Source organism: Lacerta agilis, chromosome 6, assembly GCF_009819535.1.
Source record: "Lacerta agilis isolate rLacAgi1 chromosome 6, rLacAgi1.pri, whole genome shotgun sequence".
NCBI classification, from domain to species: domain Eukaryota; kingdom Metazoa; phylum Chordata; class Lepidosauria; order Squamata; family Lacertidae; genus Lacerta; species Lacerta agilis.
The window spans coordinates 14,691,751-14,713,519 of NC_046317.1; the positions used below are offsets into that span (position 1 = coordinate 14,691,751).

The following is a 21,769-nucleotide window of genomic DNA, read 5'->3' on the forward strand; positions in this document are numbered from 1 at the left end:
AGATCACCGGGAAACTTGGGTCCCTGGAGTGGTTGCCAAATGTTGTAAGCCAATTTTGGACAAAAAAGGCAAAAAGGGGCCCGGTTTTCCCAAGGAGGAGTTCCGGAAATTTAGCCCTGAGAAGCCCACACCTTTTCTGAGCTCCCCACTTACGCTGGAAAAACAGAGGCGACACCGGAGCTGGTAGAAGGGAAAGCAAGGCACAGCCCTCCCGTTTATTTGGATCTGTTGCAACAGAGGTTCCCCTACGTCGTGTAGAATCACGAAGAGAGAGAACCATGAGTATAGTCACAGGGAGGGTTTTATACATTTTTGTTCCCATACAGGTGAATGGAAGGAAAAGAGCAGGAAGGAGGGATTTACATAAGGTAAGTACAAGGAGATGGCTTATACAATAGTGACGAAGTGGTCTTCCTGCCGGTTCTTTGGACTTGCTAATACTCCTGTTGTCTTCTGTCCTGCAGGGTGGAGTTGGTGATCGGAACTTCCTGGAGGGTGAACGTCCGTGTTGTTTTGTATATGAATAAAGGTGATTCTCTTTGAATGGCAGATGTTTCCATTGTCTTTTATCCTGCTGCTTTGGTGGTAGACCCAGTAGATGGCGCTGTGGTATAGGGGAAGCAATTTGACAGTTCATAGAATGTTGAGGACGGGAATCTGACAGCTCCCGGATGAGTGGCAGTTGGTCTTTATGAAGGGCGGCAGCTAGAGGAAGCCCTTTGCAACGTAATTTTGATACAGTCAGAGTGCAGATAACCTTATAACCTTATAGTTGTTACAGAGAAAAATACATGGAGTGCAGGGATACATTTAAGGTACATAGCTGGAGAATCAAGAGTTACATTTTGGATACAATGTCAGAGACCCACACACAACGTAACGATACATGACATTTTGGAGGTGAAAAGGGCACATTAAAATCAGCGATTACAGAGGGGAGACATCTGCTTAGCAATTAGGGAAAAAGGCACGCCTTTACGGTGTTTTTGCAGGTTCGGGTGGGGTGCGCTGAGGAAGGGCAGCCCCAGCGATAAGGATGTTTATTTCGGTCAGGACCTGAGGCAATGTTTGTCTATTGTTTTCACTCACTGGGTTTTGGCTGATGCATTTAGATATGCAAACGGTGGAGGGGCTGGGTGGGGAAGCTAATCTGGCTGCAGGTGATGGGTGGGTGCGGAGATGTGGGTGATTGGATGATAATGAGTGGTCAGATTTGCATCTGAACATCCGAATTGTTATCGCCCGCCTCCCCCTCCCCTCTCTGGCCAACTTGTCCTTCTGCTTCTGGAAAGAAGTGGATCTAAAATGGCGTTGCAGTGGATTTCAGGTCCCCTCTCTGTGCGTAGGGGTGGTGGTGGGGCGAAGATGTAGGTGACATGGGTATACTCCTATTACAGACACCATAATCTCCACACACACACACACACACACACACACAGGTTTTGCTGAGGCTTAGCCTTGATTGATTTTTTCCTTTTTTTCTTCCCCCCCCCTTTCCTTTCTCTTCCCGTCTTCTGTTTCTGCAATGTTGGAGATGGGAGGATTCCACTATACCAGACTGATAACAATTGCATCGTGCTGAATGTAATGCTAAGATACTATGCAGTCTGAATAGCTAGGAAGCAGAGGGTGCTTTCAAACGAGTTAAGATGGGGGAGTATTAGAAGGATGAAGTATAGAGCTTGCATATATATGCTTATATATCTACATACCTAAATGGATATATAGATATACAGAGAGAAAGCAAAGTGGGGTGTGTGCATACTCTCCGATTGTGATTTTGTCAATTTTTGGTTGCACTCAGAGTAGACACATTAAAATTAATGGACCTATGTTAGCCATATCCATTGATTTCAGTGGATCTACTTGGAACAGAATTAATTGGCTATATCTCATATTATTCACATTGCATTGCCTTCTTTTTTTTACACCGTACAGAGAGATTCACATTTATGTTCCCATTTATGTAGCCATTGCTCACATTATCATTTCTGTATTCTCTGGTGTGTATCAATAAACCATTTATTTCATTTCAGTTACAATCTTCCATCTCTGGTGACGCTTCACACACTTGGGCGGAAATGTGAACCCAGATTAATAGTAATTATTCATAAAATACCACACTGAGCCTAAACTGGGGACTTGTTTCATAGCTATTGACGTATGGTATATACTTGATTTGAATGGATTATTATTATTACCCTATTTACACAAATCTAATATTCCGTTGAATCTAAAGCACACCTCAATTTTCAAAACTTTGAAACCAAAGAAGTATTTGCTGGCGAATGTAAATGCGCCATCAGATCTAATGCACAGCCTAACTTTCGCAATGCAATTTGGCAAAAAAAAGGTGCACATTGCATTCGAGTAAATATGGTATTATTAGCTGGCAGTGATTGTGTGTCATTTGCAGAAAAGCAAAAAGCAAGAACAAAAGCCCCTCATGCGATGAGTATTGTTCATTGTTGGTTTATACTAAAAACAGCCTGCAATATGTTTTAAAGTTTACAAAATTGTCCTACCAGAAAGATTTTCCTGTTATGTTCATATTACGCTTTGAGCTCTTTGCCATTTACCACATACTTTTGAACACAGGGATGATTATTACCTCTGTCTGTCTGTCAGTGGCCATCAAAGTTTGAGAGGGAACATCAGTGCCATATGTTATTTAATGTGTGTCATGGTTATTTTTAAAAAAAATTAGTATCTTGTGAATAATAACAATAGCAATAACAATAACATTTTTTATTATTACCCTGCCCATCTGGCTGTGTTTCCCCAGCTACTTTGGCCAGCTCACAACAGAATGTAAAAAACACCAAACACTAAAAACTTCCCTAAACAGAGCTGCCTTCAGGTGTCTTCTAAAAATCAAATAGTTGTTTATTTCTTTGACATCTGGGGGGGGGGGGGTTTCCACAGGGCAGGGACCACTACTGAGAAGGCCCTCTGTCTGGTTCCCTGTAGCTTTGCTTCTCACATTGAGGGAACTGCCAGAAGGCCCTCGGAGGCCAAGGCCATTTAGGGCTTTAAAGGTCAGCACCAACACTTTGAATTGTGCTCAGAAATGTACTGGAAGCCAATGCTGATCTTTCAGGACCAGTGTTATATGGTCTGGGTGGCCACTCCCAGTCACCAGTATAGCTGCCGCAGAACATGACTTCAGGCTTGTGCCAGACTGAAAGGAGACAGATACCCTCCCAAACCAACTCCAGCTCATGCAAACACAATTCCACACCCTCCCTTTTTGAGATGAAAGTGGACATCCTTTGAGAAATCATATGAAACTCTGCAAGCAGCCACAATCCAATGCAGACAAGGTGCACTGAAGATGGCCAGAAGTGAAGAGATAAAGCATACCTTGTTCAGTCTGGGTGAGTCATGAACCTAAGAGAGTCTAAAGGATTTTGCTTTCTACCCAGCTTTTCAACCAACCACTGTAATTGTTTCTTAATAGGGGAATGCATCATAGACATTAGCTGGTAAGCATAGTTATTTCCACCCAGTGAAACACGGTTATTTCCATACAGGGATATCCTAGCTCCTCTGATCATCTGTTATTTCAGTCCTCTCTCTCTCTCTCTCTCTCTCTCTCACACACACACACACACACACACACAGAGAGAGAGAGAGAGAGAGAGAGAGAGAACTGTTTAAGGCACAAGGACAGAACAGAGCTGGCAAAGTTGTGCCAGTCAGTTGCCAATCCCGCAAGGAAAGTTTGCTTTTATCATTACTGCCAGAATTGCAACACAAAGTGCACAAATTTTGTGCAAACAGTCTATTTTAAAAGTTCATGTCCCATTTTCCACTAATCCTTCCTCTTTCTATCTTGTAATAATAAACAGCAGCAGCAGCAAAAAGACAAGTCATCGTCTCTTACAAAACAAAAAACAAAAAAACCAAGAAACCCTTTACGGAGAACAACTAGCGTCAACAATTGGTGAAACCAAACAAGGAGAAAGATCTCAGTAGTGTCAATCCTTGGAGTTATTAGTAGCTGAATGTGAAGAATCTGTGTAGATTGACCAAAGAGCTATGAAGAGCTGGCTGGTCGACATTGTACAAATTCTTCTGCAGATCTGCTACACTTCCCAAAGTGGTAAGCTATGGCATCAAAAGGCAATTTTTATTTACCAGGGAAATAGTTGCTGTAGTATTCATAATAAAGATCATTTCTATGAAAAAAAAGACAGGATTTGGTTTAACATTGCATTGTATCGTAGCTTTCCACCTAATGCAGTGGCAAATTCTTTAATGATGGCCACACAGCAGAGATCAAATGCTAAATTGTTTGATAGGCAATTGTTAATATTTAAACTGCTAATGACAGAACATATTTTAAAACTGCATGCACAGATACATCTCAGTATCTCCCTCCCTTGTGTTTATTTGAAGAATCAGCTGTAGTACCACATCAATAGGGTTTCTTATGACAATCATATTGCCATACATGACTTTGCTATTTAAAAAGAAAAATTCTGAAACTTGCCCAGGTTTTCACAAAATGTAAGTATTTTAAATTCTTTTTTCATACTTCCCTCTGACAATCTATTTTCCCTCAAAACTGAATTTTTAAAATTTCTCACTTAAAAAGTGTCGGGCAGAATTCAAGGTGGCGCTATTATGATAGTTCTGTCAGTACAAGTATTTCTGCTTGTCTGATGAAATGGTCTCCCCTCCCCTCCCCTCCCTCCCTTGTGCTGTTCTTGTTAGGAAAATATTCTTTAAGAAACAGATAAAAGTTCCTGGAAGCTTTAAAGAGGGTTCCAGAATTTTCTTTAGTGTGTAGGAGTGGCACTCTAGGCTTGATTGGTGTCAGGTGGAGGTGCAAAGAAAGGGAGGAAGTTGCAGGCTGCAATTTCCGCACGACAAAGGCACGCATACACGCTGTCAGCACGCAGGCTGACAACAAGGTTGGAAGTAAGGCAATGTGTGCTGCAGAATGTGGCGGAATAATGCCTGCTGATGATTCAGGTTCATTATGGGTTAACCTATCACTCCCATGTTAGGTAGGTGTTCCCTGGGAGGCGGAGCTAGTTGGCATTCAAAAAGGAGGGGGAACAACCTTGAAAGGCAGTTGGGGGTTTGGCAGTTGGGGTTGGAGGATTAGAGAGAGAAAATGAGAGGTTAGGCTTTGGGGAATGGGAGGAAAGGTCATTACCATTGCTAAAGGGATGCAGGAAATATTATAACAAAGCTGAATTACATGAGTAGAAGATTTGTACCAGTAATAACCCGAGACATCCATGTTTTCAAGTTACCTAATAAAGTTAAATGTGCTTAAACGTTCGCTGACTGTGGCAGTGTATCAGTACCTTAAGAGGTGTGACTAAGAGGAGAGAACAAAGCTTTCCTGTGGAAGAGGAAACGGTTTGCTTATTCTCCTGTCATACAGAGGGCTGGACAGTGAAGCCAAGTGTGCCACTTATTTGCCTAAAGGGAAGGCAAACTGCAGTAGTTGGGAACCCTGGTAGGGAGATTCCATATGTGGCAAGAGGTTTTCAACCGTAGAGCCCTGAGGTACCCCAGAGACAACTCCCATATGAAGCATTCATCCTAGTTGTCAGTGAAACCTAGGGAGAGTCACTGCTGGGGAAGTATTGAAGGGGAGGGAATAGGATCCCTCACACAGATACTGTGAGTTTTGCTGTGTCAGGATTGTTAATTACTGTACTGAGATTATACCATGCTGGAAAGATAAAGAAGGAATGTAAATATCTTGCATATAATAGTAACAGAAATGCTTGTGCTACCAGTCAAGCAATAAAGAAGCTCTTGACTGCGAATTTGAGTATGACTCCTGTTCTTGTACTCTGCCTCCGGGGGGAAATCTGCTACAATCAGTAAGAAGTGGTTTTACCGAGGTGCCACTGCACAAGCAGGAAGCGCAGCGGAAGTGTGAAGGCAGTAACCTCTAATAGTTCTGAGGGTGCTCCCCCAGTTGATTTGGGGGTGTTTGGGGGAGAGGAGAGTCGTGCTGGTTCCCCCCCTAGTGCAACTATTTAGTTGAATCAGGACCATTCTTTTAAAATGAAACATCCATTTAACATGCACTGAATTAAGTTAGGTATTTCACACACATAAACTGATCGTATGCTCGTGTGAAAGATACAGTATATTAGTATAAGGTTACCAGATTCCCCCCCCCAACTTCCTACTAAATAGATGGATTTTGTCAGGGGACTGATTTGTAACTCCGGGGACGTCTGGTAACCTTAAGTTAGTATCACTATTTACCATACATGTCGTAACCTTTTGTAATTTCCAATAGGTATTTCAGGTGGGCAGTGGGCGGGGCTGCAGGTGACAGTGGACCAAGTCCCTTGTTTGGGGTGGGGGACTTTTTAATCCTGTTATTCTCACTTTTCTCCAGTTAGGAATGGCTGCGGACAACCACCGAGAAGAAACAATGAAGAACTGGCATTCCCATCCAGGAAACATTCCTACTCGCATGGGGATGAAGTCGTTTACAACTGCCAACCCGGATATATAAAACTTGGGCAAATTCGATTTCAGTGTAACCAGGGAGAATGGGAACAAACCATGCCACATGTGGAGTGCAGAAGTAAGTAAAACATGTGGCAATTATGCTGTAGCACGGACGTTGCCCCAGGTTGTTTGACCCCTTTTAAGTAGTTCTCTTTTTCTCTCCTAGAAAAGACTGCACAATATTCGTCGTTTGAGGTTTGAAAATAGCACATTACTCTCTATTTGGCATGCTGAAGAATATTTACATGAATTTCTAGATGAGACTGAGTAATATTTACAGACTTATTCAGAGGCACATAGCAACAGAAAACTGCCCCACTCACAGTTAAAAACTCACTCCCTACAGTTGATAACAGACCTAACTGGGGGGAAACTGCCTACTGTGGGGGCATCATAGGATGATATGCTACAGCATTAACCCTTTTGCATAGTATTTTGGATGCACCATTCCCACAAAACACCGCCCCCCCAAAATCAGAAGACATAGTTATTGAAGAATTCGTTTTATTAAGGCATTTCCACCCTTCTTTTCTAAAGAGTCATGGAACTTAGCCAAGCCAATATAAATTCAATGGCAATACAAAAAAGAAAATAGTTCAAAAAGTCACATTTAAGGACGTTAACATAAAGTACACAGCATGAAGGATACGAGAGCCAGTGTGGTGTAGTGGTTAAGAGCGGTAGACTCGTAATCTGGGGAACCGGGTTCGTGTCTCCACTCCTCCACATGCAGCTGCTGGGTGACCTTGGGCTCGTCACACTTCTCTGAAGTCTCTCAGCCCCACTCACCTCACAGAGTGTTTGTTGTGGGGGAGGAAGGGAAAGGAGAATGTTAGCCGCTTTGAGACTCCTTCGGGTAGTGAAAAGCGGGGTATCAAATCCAAACTCTTCTTCCTAAACCAACAAGTTTTAGTAGTTGTAGTAATTAGTAACTACAAAACACAACAAAAACAATTTTAAAACTCCAGACTAGCATCAGTAATTGAAATGAGAGTGAAATAAAAAGATATTAAAATCCATGTATAAGTCACTCATTTGTTTATTTTTCTTCATGTGATCACCATTAGGAAGTTTAAACTTCATAGTTTAAACTGTTTTTGAAAAACACAAACACAACAACACTATATTAGGTTTTCACTCTTACTAGTTCACTTGGTACCCTTTAAACAGGCAACCCTGTTCATTTCTACTCACTTCTATGCTCAATGGAAATGCCTCCTAAGTGTGTAGAGAATTAAAGCCTCATTCATTCTTTTCTACTCAACAGTTGGATTTCATAAATCAGGGGTTCTTAACCTGGGGTTCATGGATGTGCCTCATGGGGGTGGGGGTGGAGTTCCATGAAGCAAGTGCAAAAAGAAAAGGAAATATTCCCTCCCCAATGCAGTAGAATAATTTGCATACAAAATTTTGTGTGCATGTGTTTATGTGCATTTTTCAAGGGAGGGGGTCTGTAGCTTTCATCACATTCTCAATGGGTGACCCCATTCAGAACCACTGCCCTAAATTGATTCCACTCAAAGAAGTGGGGACAGATTATAGCCTTTATTAATGGAAAAGCTCAATTCTGCCATTAGCTGTATGTGCAGTATGTATATACTGTATGTACATTAAATGTATCTACAATAGTCCTTGCTGAGGCCCAGCAATGCCTTATGATGAATGTATGGCTGCATCTCTCTAGCAACATATTCTAAAGTATGATGACTGACATAGCAATATCACGTTCAGATATTTCCAACCTACCTCTTCATAGACATCAACCGATGATGAGCTGTAGTGGTGGGAAATGTCCGAGCACAATAATGTCACACATCTCCTTTAAGTCATGTTACTGAAGAGATAGGAACAGGATTTCTTTCTTTCTTTCGCAAACCCATACATTCCACATGTCATCTAGTTTGCACCTATCCAATCACATTTCACTAGACGTAATTGTTGCATTGTTACATTACATTTTACTTTTTAAATTTCCAGATAAGCCTTGTGGACAGCCAGGAGATACCCCGTTTGGCTCTTTTGAGCTTTTCAGTGGAGATGAATTTGTCTTTGGGGCCCGTGTTGTCTATCGGTGTGATGAAGGGTAAATCTTTCCTTTCCCCAGATTGTTCATCCTGGTAGCATGTTTCAGACAACTGGGATAGAGATACAACATCTTGCTTTGGAAGCTCCTTTGGGGAAAAATATTATCATAATTAATTTTACACACCCTTTCATTAATAAGATTTGTCTTTTGGGGAGTTGCACCAGAGTTCTGTCTGCTCCTGGCCCCATTCCACTTTGCTCTCCTGTTTCCTGGGTGTAACTTATTGGAAAACTGCAGTATGACTCCCCTCACCCCCACCCCCACCCCTGTATTGACAGCTGGGGGTATGGTGGTTAACACAAGTCATCTCCTACTCTTCTTTTGTGGTTTCCCCAAATTTGACACAGGCTATCAAAGAGCATTTGCAGCCATTCTTGGTGACATCACCTCTCTCCTGTCAAAATTCCAAGCTTATGTGGAGCTTTGATCCAATGTGCATGTGATCATAGGAGTCCCGTGTTTAGCCTCGAGTTCCTGTGTCCCTGCACTTTCCATCAAGATGTTCTGCAAACTTGGAGAGACTTGGACTGCAGAAGTCAGAAAAGGAAACACTTTGATACATACACAGAAGTGATCAGCTTAAGGAAGTCTAACTTTCAAGTCATGCAACGATGAAGAAATAGTTTAGAGAAATTGAGGAAACAACTGGCTACAGGGGGAAATGTTGCTTTCTTTTCCAGAAATGTTATTTTGAATTACGACGTATTTCAAAATATTACATAATACGTTCTCACATTTAATTCTACTGTTGTTTGTTTGTGTGTGTGTGTTGCTGTTTTATTTTTTGTAAAAACTTCCAGATATGAGATGATTGGAAAAACCAAATTACCGTGAATGTCAGGTAGATGGATGGAGCAATGATGTCCCTCGGTGTGAAAGTAAGTGGGCTTTCAAACGTAGCGGGCCTTTCCTGGATGTAGCATGCTTCCTCTTTTCCTCCCCTCCCCTGGTGAATCTGCACTGCAGAAATTGGAAACTAACCAGAGTTCCCTATTGCGCTCAAACTTAGTGAAACTCTAGTTAGTTGAAACTCACGTTTGTTCAAACGTGTCAGAATCAAACACTGATTTATTATCTTGGAATATTCATTAATGATTGTTTAAATTAACCAATGTTCCTTTCATCTTGTCATAATGTAATGCTAAACCATCTTTCCAAAATGTGCCATTGACTTTGATGCAAAGTGGCACAAAATTCCTGATGCCTGTGGATTTTTCTGAAATATCCATGTTAGCTATTTGTTTTGTTACTGACTGTCAGGGTAATCCCCACCCTCACCCCCAAGGTATATTGATGTATTCTGAATACTAATTTACTTCTAATCCCCTCTTTTAAAAACAGGGGGGGGGGGAGTTAATTACTTCTTAAGGTAACTAGTTGTTGTTGTTTAGTCATTTAGTCATGTCCGACTCTTCGTGACCCCAAGGACAAGAGCTTGCAGGTACTCCTGTCTTCCACTGCCTCCCACAGTTCGGTCAGACTCATGTTAGTAGCTTCGAGAACACTGTCCAACCATCTCTTCCTCTGTTGTCCCCTTCTCCTTGTGCCCTCCATCTTTCCCAACATCAGGGTCTTTTCCAGGGAGTCCTTCTCTTCTCATGGAGTGGCCAAAGTATTGGAGCCTCAGCTTCAGGAATCTGTCCTTCCAGTGAGCACTCGGAGCTGATTTCCTTCAGAATGGATAGGTTTGATCTTCTTGCGTCCATGGGACTCTCAAGAGTCTCCTCCAGCACCATAATTCAAAAGCATCAATTCTTTGGCGATCAGCCTTCTTTATGGTCCCAGGTCTCACTTCCATACATCAATACTGGGAGAACCAGTAGCTTTAACTATACTACAGTGACCTTATCTGGCCCGAGTAACATTAGCAACATTTCATGCTGAATTTATTTCCTATTTGTTGTAGATGTACTGTAAAGACTGAAGATTATCTCATTTTAAATAAATGAGTAGTTAACCGTTTGTGCTGTACCAGAGGCACCCAGCTTGCAAGGCTGATAAGGGGGCCACATTGTGTGCATGACGTCATGACATCCCAATGTCACAACGTGTGATGTCAGGATGTTGGGAGGTAGCTGCATCTGACCCTCCTTCCCCACCGTGGCAGGAGGAGGAGGAGGAGGAGGAGGAGAAGGAGACAACCCCTGTAGCCACACCGTGGTTGGCTCCATGCTTTCACCTCTGTGCTTTCTGGAACATTGGGGGCGCTGGCAACCAACCCCTAAAATATATGCTGGGGGGGAAACTGACATAATTGAATTTACTTCCTTCTGTTGTAGAAATGTCAATTATATGACTCATTTCTCTATATATTCCTTGCTGGCCTTTACAAAATATCTTGTGAAATCTTACACCACATTGTTAACTTGTATTCCAGTAAGGAGATGTCCCCCAGTAAAAGCACCAGAACATGGAAGGCTCATTATGGCTGGAAAACAAAAGGAAGACCCTGAGTTTGTATATGGTCAGGTGGTGCTATTTGAATGCCTTGGGAGCTTCAAAATCCTGGGATCTGAACATATCACTTGCACAGCCGAAGGAGAATGGAGTGCATCTGTACCAACATGCTCAGGTGTGCACTGTTAGGTAAAGGTAAAGGACCCCATGAGAGTTAAGACCAGTCAAAGGCGACTGGGGTTGCGGCACTTATCTTGTTTTCAGGCTGAGGGAGCCAGCGTTTGTTCACAGACAGCTTTCTATGGCCAGCATGGCTAAACTGCTTCTGGCGCAATGGAACACAGTGATGGAAACCAAATTGCACAGAAATGCTGTTTATCTTCCCGCCGCAGCGGTACCTATTTATCTACTTGCACTGGTGTGCTTTCAAACTGCTAGGTTGGCAGGAGCTAGGACACAGCAATGAGAGTTCACCTCATCACAGGGATGCAAACCTCCAACCTTCTGATCAGCAAGCTTAGACCACAGTGCCACCAGGATATATCCATAAGAATGGGAGAATAAGTCAATTTTGTTTTCTCCCAGCGTTTCATTTCCCCCCAAACTAAGTTCAGTTCTCCTCATTTCCATGTCAGCTTGTGAATGCATATTTAAGTCCTCATGAAAATCCATCAGCATGTTAGTGCAAACTCCTCCCACTATGCATATTTTTCCATAGTATGCAAATATCTCCATATATAGTTCATTTTGTATGTTATTTTCATACAATATGCATTTTTATGCATACTCAGTGCAGAGGTGGGGAACCTTTTTATTTATTTTTTTAACTCCTCTCACCCCACAGGTCAACTTTGATAGGTGAGCTGCTTTGCCCAGCTATCAATCATTTGATGTAATGAAATCAGGTGGTTGTCAGAGGGGTCTCAACCGCCTGTCAAAGTTCACCCATTGGGATGGAGGAGACAGTGATGATTTAACTCCTGACACTTCAACTTCTGCAGGTTTCAGGCACACACCAGCAAATTCTCGGCAGAGAAAGAGCTTATGCATCTGAACCAAGAGTGATTGAACTCCCCATGCATCAACCAATGGCCTCAAGGGCCAAATTAGAAGGTCTGGCAGGCCAAATTTGGCCTGCAGACCAGAGGTCCACCACCCCTGCCTAGAATATGCATTTTTGCACAAATGGTTTGCCTGGCAAACGACATTGCAAAAGTAAAAGAAGTGCAAATTTTGAAAGTTGGCTTGCATAATGGTTTGCACATTATTGTGAAAAGTGAGAATTAGGTAAAATCATATTTACATGCAAACTGAATTGTTTCTCCTCCATCCTTTCTCTCTGACACCCCATTGAATATGTTTGAATATGCTTGATTGCCTGGAGGAGATGAAATAATGGGAGGTATGAATCTTTCTCATCAACCTTACTCATCATCATCAAACTTTCCCCGATAAGGGTCTTTAGGGATGAATTAGTGAGAGAGCTGATCACTGGCAGAATAATATACTCTGCAGTGCCTCCGGATGGATCCCAACAACCAATGAATAGGTGAAGATGCAACAAAAACGCTAATGACTAAAATATATAACTTTCCATATATTTAGAGGATCTCATAATATATTGCAAACTGGGATCCTCACATAATAAACTTTTTCATTAAATAATTTATATTAATCTTTTTTTCTCCATTATTCCTTTAAGCAATGTATTGTGAAGCTCCCATTCTGGAGAACGGGCATCTTCAACCAAGAAAGGACCAATATCTGAATGCAGAAAGAGTGGATTTTTTATGTCGCCCTGGTTTTGGAATAGTTGGGCCTCCTTTTGCCCTATGCTTCCATGCTGCATGGTCTTCCCCACCTCCGATGTGTAAAGGTATGCATGTCTTCATGGGCTCTGAAGTTGTTTCCGATGCCCTTTTCTTAAAACTACCTGCTTGCTTTTTCATTTGTCATCTAGGTCGGCCATGTGACACCACCTGTTTGGCATATTCCATAACTTTAACTTGCTATTCTTCTTCATTGGTATCTTGTCAATCTTTCCATTTTTGGGCTAGTAAACCCTAGCCGCTGTTGTAGCATCATGAATACTTCTTAAGCCTTTTTATTCCTGCCCTATAATGCCTAACAAGAAAGCTTCTGTTTTTTTAACAAAAGTTATCTTGAACACCTTTCTTCAATTAATTATAGATCATTTCCCATAATTTTTGATTACGTTACAACTCCACCACATATGATAAAGTACATTCTAGCTCTTTACACTTCCAGCACTTATTAGAATTTGTTCTGTACATTTTCTTTAGTAATAGAATGTAGCATGCCCATTCTGGAACATGGGACTGTTTGGCCAAGAAAAAACGATATCTGCACAAAGAGAAGGTGCGATATTCATGTAGCAGAGGATACACAAAAGTTGGACCTAACTTTTCTAAGTGTCAGGACCTGGGATGGTCTCCGATGCCCCCAACATGTAGATGTATGTATGAAGGAAAGCTATTAAGGAAAATTGTTTTCAGTGTACTTTGTCAGTCAACTTTGTTTGTTGTTTTTTACCATTCTCTCCAAAGGAATATGAATATTTCTATTCTAAAGCAGTGATGAGCATCAACAACGTCATCAATTCTCCTCCAACAATTTCAGAAGAATTTTATCCTCACGCCAAACTTTGCTCATGTTGGAGTGTCTGGTTGAATGATATTTCATTTCTGATCCTAGACTGTGGCCAAAACGTAGCTTCAGTTGGCTCCTTTAATTTCACATAATGATGGAGCGTACGTCACTTTTGTACGGAGGTTAGGGTGCAAAGAAGTCAAAGATCGTAAACCCCGGACCCTAATGCTCCCATCTTGCCAAACCAAAACCCAATGCACCTCATAAGGACAGCAGGCAAACATGTTTCAGGTAGACAGAGATGCAGGGCTATGAAAGGGACATTATGGTGAGGTTCAAGACTCATGTAGTATGTATAAAGTAATGGGAAAAAACCACATAGGACCCCAAATGTGAAGAAATCTGAGTAGGTCTCCAAAGTTCATCATTCCCCCACTCTGTTTGTGGGGCCTAATTTGCTCCCCCACCAATATGGTGATCAGCAAATATTATTTTGGAGGGCATTCAAAGAGGAATTTCAAGGAAGGCTGATGCCAAACCAACATCTTCTCCTTCTTAACTTCCCTGCTGTTACTAAGTGGATATCAGGTAGATGGGGGAAGTCAAACTTATTTTGGGTTGCAGGGGAATTAAAACTGATTAAGTCTACCCAATGATCTCTCTTAAAGGTAGTTTTGTTTTTATCTGTTTTCCTGGTTGCATAGAGCTTTTTTTTTAAAAAAAAAAAACATGTTTTATTGTAAGTCTGAGTATTTAAATTGGTGCCTTTCCAATGTCACTGGACTACAACTCTCATGATCCCTATCTGCTAGGACTGGTGGGGTTAGAGCCCAACAACATCTATAGGGGGCCCATTACAAGAAAGAAAGAAAGAAAGAAAGAAAGAAAGAAAGAAAATTACCAACTGATATATATTGCAAACTTTGGAGTCCTGGGATCCTCACATAATAAACTTTTTCATTAAATAAATTTATATTAATCTTTTTTCTTCATTATTCTTTAGCAATGCATTGTGGAGCTCCCATTTTGGAGAATGGACATATTCGACCAAGAAAGGACAAATATCGGAATGCAGAAAGTGTGCATTTTGTATGTCACCCTGGTTTCATAAAAGTTGGGCCTCATTTTGCCCGGTGCTACAACTCTGCATGGTCTTCACCACCTCCAATCTGTAAAGGTATGCATGTCTTCATGATGTTTAAAATGCCCTTTTCATACAATTATCTGCTTACTTTTGATTTGTCATCTAAGTCAGCCATGTGACACCACCTGTTTGGAATCCATATGTCTTGGGAGACAATGGAAGTGTGCTCCTTCAGGTAGGGAAGTAGCATGGGCTCTTGGCGCCTGGGGTGCCAACGTGCTAGGGGGCAGGGCACGGAATGTGTCCATGCTGGCCCAAGCCCTCATCATCCACAATTTGCAGCAGCGAGGGGTTGGGACGGGTCACAATGGTGTCCCTTCACGCGACCATGAGGCACCACTACTGCCCAGCCCTGAAGACCTGGCCAGGGCCCAGGTTGGTGAGTGAGGCTGTCATGGGGGCACCTGGTATGTAGCTTGGAGACTAACTTTAATTCTAAACTGTTGTTTGTTGTTAGAAGCAGCCTTAAAGGCAAGGAGTACTTCTGCCCAGCTCCAGCTAGTTTGTAAACTATGGACATTCCGGCGCCAAGAGCATTTCAGTGATCCTAGCTGCCATTACTACTACTACTACTACTACTACTACTACTACTATTTGGTCACTCCCCCCCCCACACACACACTTAAACTTTTCTTTAGCAACACATTGTGAAAGTCCATTTCTGGACCACGGAGACATACAGCCAAGGAAGAACCATTATATGCAAGGGGATGTGGTGCAGTTTTCATGTCACAGTGAATTCACAAGAGTTGGGCCTGCATCTTCCCAATGTTCCCATATTGGATGGACTCCTTCACCTCCCACCTGCAAAGGTACATCATTCGTCAAGAGTCCTTAAAGTATGCTTTCAATGGTCTGTCTCTGTTTCTTTTTCACAGCGCATGCAAAATGCATGGACTTGTTTTGCATGTATGCAAGGGGCATGTCTATCTCTATGCTGAGACACACAAACACATATATGCCTGGTGTACACCAGCCTAACCCATGGCTCAGAAGGAGCACAGCACAGCAAAAGGGCAGTGGTGGGGATGGGGGGAACCAGGCAGAGCAGATCCACCTTCCCAATGTTTTGTCCAAGCTGGCACCACTGCCAATCCCTCAAGCAATCCTGCAACTACTGGAATTTTTCTGCTACTATGTAGACCCTAACACCTTTCACTGACTTTGTCACAGTGTTATTACCTTGAGGTAAAGGTAATGCAGGTGGTGCTGTGGTCTAAACCACTGAGCCTGTTGGGCTTCCCAATCAGAAGGTTGGCGGTTCGAATCCCCATGATGGAGTGAGCTCCCGTTGCTCTGCCCCAGCTCCTCCAACCTAGCAGTTCAAAAGCACCTCAGTGCGTAGATAAATAGGTACCACTGCAGCAGGAAGGTAAATAGTGTTTCCATGCACTCTGGTTTCCGTCACGGTGTTCCATTATGCCAGAAGCGGTTTAGTCATGCTGGTCACATGACCTGGAAAGCTGTCTGTGGACAAATGTGGCTCCCTTGGCCTGAAAGCGAGATGAGAGCCGCAACCCCATAGTCGCATTTGATTGGACTTAACCGTCCAGGGATCATTTACCTTTTTTACCTAATACCTTGAACAAATATGGATGGGGTTTCAACAAAGAAATCTTCACTACCGGTATTATAGCAAAATTTAAATATTAGAAGTTCTTACATGGTTTATTTTAAATAAAAGTGTTTGAATATTTTGCATTTCGTGAGATGTGTTTATAACTCTATTTCTTATCCTTACCCTATCCTGGCTACTAACCCTTACTCCTCAGAAACCACACCAGTCACTTTTCCCTTTCTCCTGCCAAACACCTCCCACTATGAATTTTTCCATAGTATGCAAATATCTCCATATATAGTGCATTTTGTATGTTATTTTCATATAATATGCATTTTTATGCTACCTCAGTGCAGAGGTGGGGAACCTTTTTATTTATTTTTTTAACTCCTCTCACCCCACAGGTCAACTTTGATAGGTGAGCTGCTTTGCCCAGCTATCAATCATTTGATGTAATATGAAATCAGGTGGTTGTCAGAGGGCGGTCTCAACCGCCTGTCAAAGTTCACCCATTGGGATGGAGGAGGAGACAGTGATGATTTAACTCCTGACACTTCAACTTCTGCAGGTTTCAGGCACACACCAGCAAATTCTTGGCAGAGAAAGAGCTTATGCATCTGAACCAAGAGTGATTGAACTCCCCATGCATCAACCAATGGCCTCAAGGGCCAAATTAGAAGGTCTGGCAGGCGAAATTTGGCCTGCAGACCAGAGGTCCACCACCCCTGCCTAGAATATGCATTTTTGCACAAATGGTTTGCCTGGCAAACGACATTTCCAAAGTAAAAGAAGTGCAAATTTTGAAAGTTGGCTTGCATAATGGTTTGCACATTGTTGTGAAAAGTGAGAATTAGGTAAAATCATCTTTACATGCAAACTGAATTACGTTTCTCTCCTCCATCCTTATCCCTCTGACACCCCTTGAATATGTTTGAATAGCTTGATTGCCTGGGAGATAATGGGAGGTATGAATCTTTCTCATCAACCTTACTCATCATCATCAAACTTTCCCCGATAAGGGTCTTTAGGGATGAATTAGTGAGAGAGCTGATCACTGGCAGAATAATATACTCTGCAGTGCCTCCGGATGGATCCCAACAACCAATGAATAGGTGAAGATGCACAATAAACGCTAATGACTAAAATATATAACTTTCTATATATTTAGAGGGATCTCATAATATATTGCAAACTGGGATCCTCACATAATAAACTTTTTCATTAAATAAATTTATATTAATCTTTTTTCTCCATTATTCCTTTAAGCAATGTATTGTGAAGCTCCCATTCTGGAGAACGGGCATCTTCAACCAAGAAAGGACCAATATCAGAATGCAGAAAGAGTGAATTTTTATGTCGCCCTGGTTTCGGAATAGTTGGGCCTCCTTTTGCCCTATGCTTCCATGCTGCATGGTCTTCCCCACCTCCGATGTGTAAAGGTATGCATGTCTTCATGGGCTGTGAAGTTGTTTCCGATGCCCTTTTCTTAAAACTACCTGCTTGCTTTTTCATTTGTCATCTAGGTCGGCCATGTGACACCACCTGTTTGGCATATTCCATAACTTTAACTTGCTATTCTTCTTTCATTGGTATCTTGTCATCTTTCCATTTTTGGGCTAGTAAAACCCTAGCCACTGTTGTAGCATACATGAATAACGTCTTCCGCTCTTTTGGTAATTCCTGGTTTTTTAACAAAAGTTATCTTGAACATCTGCTTACTTTTGAGTTGTCATCTAAGTCAGCCATGTGACACCACCTGTTTGGCATCCATATGTCTTGGGAGACAATGGAAGTGTGCTCCTTCAGGTAGGGAGTAGCATGGGCTCTTGGCGCCTGGGGTGCCCAACGTGCTGGGGGGCAGGGCACGGAATGTGTCCATGCTGGCCCAAGCCCTCATCATCCACCAATTTGCAGCAGCGAGGGGTTGGGACGGGGTCACAATGGTGTCCCTTCACCCGACCATGAGGCACCACTACTGCCCAGCCCTGAAGACCTGGCCAGGGCCCAGGTTGGTGAGTGAGTGAGTGAGGCTGTCATGGGGGCACCTGGTATGTAGCTTGGAGACTACACTTTAATTCTAAACTGTTGTTTGTTGTTAGAAGCAGCCTTAAAGGCAAGGAGTACTTCTGCCCAGCTCCAGCTAGTTTGTAAACTATGGACATTCCGGCGCCAAGAGCATTTGATTTCAGTGATCCTAGCTGCCATTACTACTACTATTACTACTACTACTACTACTACTATTTGGTCACCCCCCCCACACACACACACACTGAAACTTTTCTTTAGCAACACATTGTGAAAGTCCATTTCTGGACCACGGAGACATACAGCCAAGGAAGAACCATTATATGCAAGGGGATGTGGTGCAGTTTTCATGTCACAGTGAATTCACAAGAGTTGGGCCTGCATCTTCCCAATGTTCCCATATTGGATGGTCTCCTTCACCTCCCACCTGCAAAGGTACATCATTCGTCAAGAGTCCTTAAAGTATGCTTTCAATGGTCTGTCTCTGTTTCTTTGTCACAGCGCATGCAAATGCATGGACTTGTTTTGCATGTATGCAAGGGGCATGTCTATCTCTATGCTGAGACACACAAACACATATATGCCTGGTGTACACCAGCCTAACCCATGGCTCAGAAGGAGCACAGCACAGCAAAAGGGCAGTGGTGGGGATGGGGGAAACCAGGCAGGGCAGATCCACCTTCCCAATGTTTTGTCCAAGCTGGCCCACTGCCAATCCCTCAAGCAATCCTGCACTACTGGAATTTTTCTGCTACTATGTAGACCCTAACACCTTTCACTGACTTTGTCACAGTGTTATTACCTTGAGGTAAAGGTAATGCAGGTGGTGCTGTGGTCTAAACCACTGAGCCTGTTGGGCTTCCCAATCAGAAGGTTGGCGGTTCGAATCCCCATGATGGAGTGAGCTCCCATTGCTCTGCCCCAGCTCCTACCAACCTAGCAGTTCAAAAGCACCTCAGTGCTAGTAGATAAATAGGTACCACTAGCAGGAAGGTAAATAGTGTTTCCATGCACTCTGGTTTCTGTCACGGTGTTCCATTGCCAGAAGCGGTTTAGTCATGCTGGTCACATGACCTGGAAAGCTGTCTGTGGACAAATGCTGGCTCCCTTGGCCTGAAAGCGAGATGAGAGCCGCAACCCCATAGTCGCATTTGATTGGACTTGAACCGTCCAGGGATCATTTACCTTTTTTACCTAATACCTTGAACAAATATGAGATGGGGTTTCAACAAAGAAATCTTCACTACCTGTTATAGCAAAATTTAAATAGAAGTTCTTACATGGTTTATTTTAAATAAAAGTGTTTGAATATTTGCATTTCGTGAGATGTGTTTATAACTCTATTTCTTATCCTTACCCTATCCTGGCTACTATAACCCTTACTCCTCAGAAACCACACCAGTCACTTTTCCCTTTCTCCCGCCAAACTCTCCCACTATGCATATTTTTCCATAGTATGCAAATATCTCCATATAGTGCATTTTGTATGTTATTTCATACAATATGCATTTTTCTGCATACCTCAGTGCAGAGGTGGGGAACCTTTTTATTTATTTTTTTAACTCCTCTTACCCCACAGGTCAACTTTGATAGGTGAGCTGCTTTGCCCAGCTATCAATCATTTGATGTCATAATGAAATCAGGTGGTTGTCAGAGGGCGGTCTCAACTGCCTGTCAAAGTTCACCCATTGGGATGGAGGAGGAGACAGTGATGATTTAACTCCTGACACTTCAACTTCTGCAGGTTTCAGGCACACACCAGCAAATTCTTGGCAGAGAAAGAGCTTATGCATCTGAACCAAGAGTGATTGAACTCCCCATGCATCAACCAATGGCCTCAAGGGCCAAATTAGAAGGTCTGGCAGGCCAAATTTGGCCTGCAGACCAGAGGTCCACCACCCCTGCCTAGAATATGCATTTTTGCACAAATGGTTTGCCTGGCAAACGACATTGCAAAGTAAAAGAAGTGCAAATTTTGAAAGTTGGCTTGCATAATGGTTTGCACATTGTTGTGAAAAGTGAGAATTAGGTAAAATCATCTTTACATGCAAACTGAATTACGTTTCTCCTCCATCCTTTCCCTCTGACACCCCTTGAATATGTTTGAATATGCTGATTGCCTGGAGGAGATGAAATAATGGGAGGTATGAATCTTTCTCATCAACCTTACTCATCATCATCAAACTTCCCCGATAAGGGTCTTTAGGGATGAATTAGTGAGAGAGCTGATCACTGGCAGAATAATATACTCTGCAGTGCCTCCGGATGGATCCCAACAACCAATGAATAGGTGAAGATGCAACAAAAAACGCTAATGACTAAAATATAAACTTTCTATATATTTAGAGGGATCTCATAATATTTGCAAACTGGGATCCTCACATAATAAACTTTTTCATTAAATAAATTTATATTAATCTTTTTTTCTCCATTATTCCTTTAAGCAATGTATTGTGAAGCTCCCATTCTGGAGAACGGGCATCTTCAACCAAGAAAGGACCAATATCAGAATGCAGAAAGAGTGAATTTTTTATGTCGCCCTGGTTTCGGAATAGTTGGGCCTCCTTTTGCCCTATGCTTCCATGCTGCATGGTCTTCCCCACCTCCGATGTGTAAAGGTATGCATGTCTTCATGGGCTGTGAAGTTGTTTCCGATGCCCTTTTCTTAAAACTACCTGCTTGCTTTTTCATTTGTCATCTAGGTCGGCCATGTGACACCACCTGTTTGGCATATTCCATAACTTTAACTTGCTATTCTTCTTTCATTGGTATCTTGTCATATTTCCATTTTTGGGCTAGTAAAACCCTAGCCACTGTTGTAGCATACATGAATAACGTCTTCCGCTCTTTTGGTAATTCCTGGTTTTTTAACAAAAAAGTTATGGTTGAACAATCTGACATCTGCTTACTTTTGAGTTGTCATCTAAGTCAGCCATGTGACACCACCTGTTTGGCATCCATATGTCTTGGGAGACAATGGAAGTGTGCTCCTTCAGGTAGGGAAGTAGCATGGGCTCTTGGCGCCTGGGGTGCCAACGTGCTGGGGGGCAGGGCACGGAATGTGTCCATGCTGGCCCAAGCCCTCATCCATCCCAATTTGCAGCAGCGAGGGGTTGGGACGGGTCACAATGGTGTCCCTTCACCGACCATGAGGCACCACTACTGCCCAGCCCTGAAGACCTGGCCAGGGCCCAGGTTGGTGAGTGAGTGAGTGAGTGAGGCTGTCGTGGGGGCACCTGGTATGTAGCTTGGACTACACTTTAATTCTAACTGTTGTTTGTTGTTAGAAGCAGCCTTAAAGGCAAGGAGTACTTCTGCCCAGCTCCAGCTAGTTTGTAAACTATGGACATTCCGGCGCCAAGAGCATTTGATTTCAGTGATCCTAGCTGCCATTACTACTACTACTACTACTACTACTACTACTACTACTACTATTTGGTCACTCCCCCCCCCC

At 42.6% G+C, this 21,769-nt stretch overlaps 1 protein-coding gene across 1 annotated transcript; it reads left to right on the forward strand.

Moving 5' to 3' along the window:
- The first annotated feature begins 4,009 nt into the window (after positions 1–4,009).
- LOC117047861 (complement factor H-like) lies at positions 4,010–17,666 on the forward strand. Its single transcript, XM_033151088.1, is given in 9 exon segments — positions 4,010–4,105; positions 6,380–6,571; positions 8,473–8,578; positions 9,382–9,403; positions 9,405–9,459; positions 10,959–11,153; positions 12,681–12,854; positions 14,592–14,765; positions 17,557–17,666. Coding segments are annotated over 9 exon segments (1,092 nt in total). The 5' UTR covers positions 4,010–4,041.
- The last annotated feature ends 4,103 nt before the right edge of the window (positions 17,667–21,769 follow it).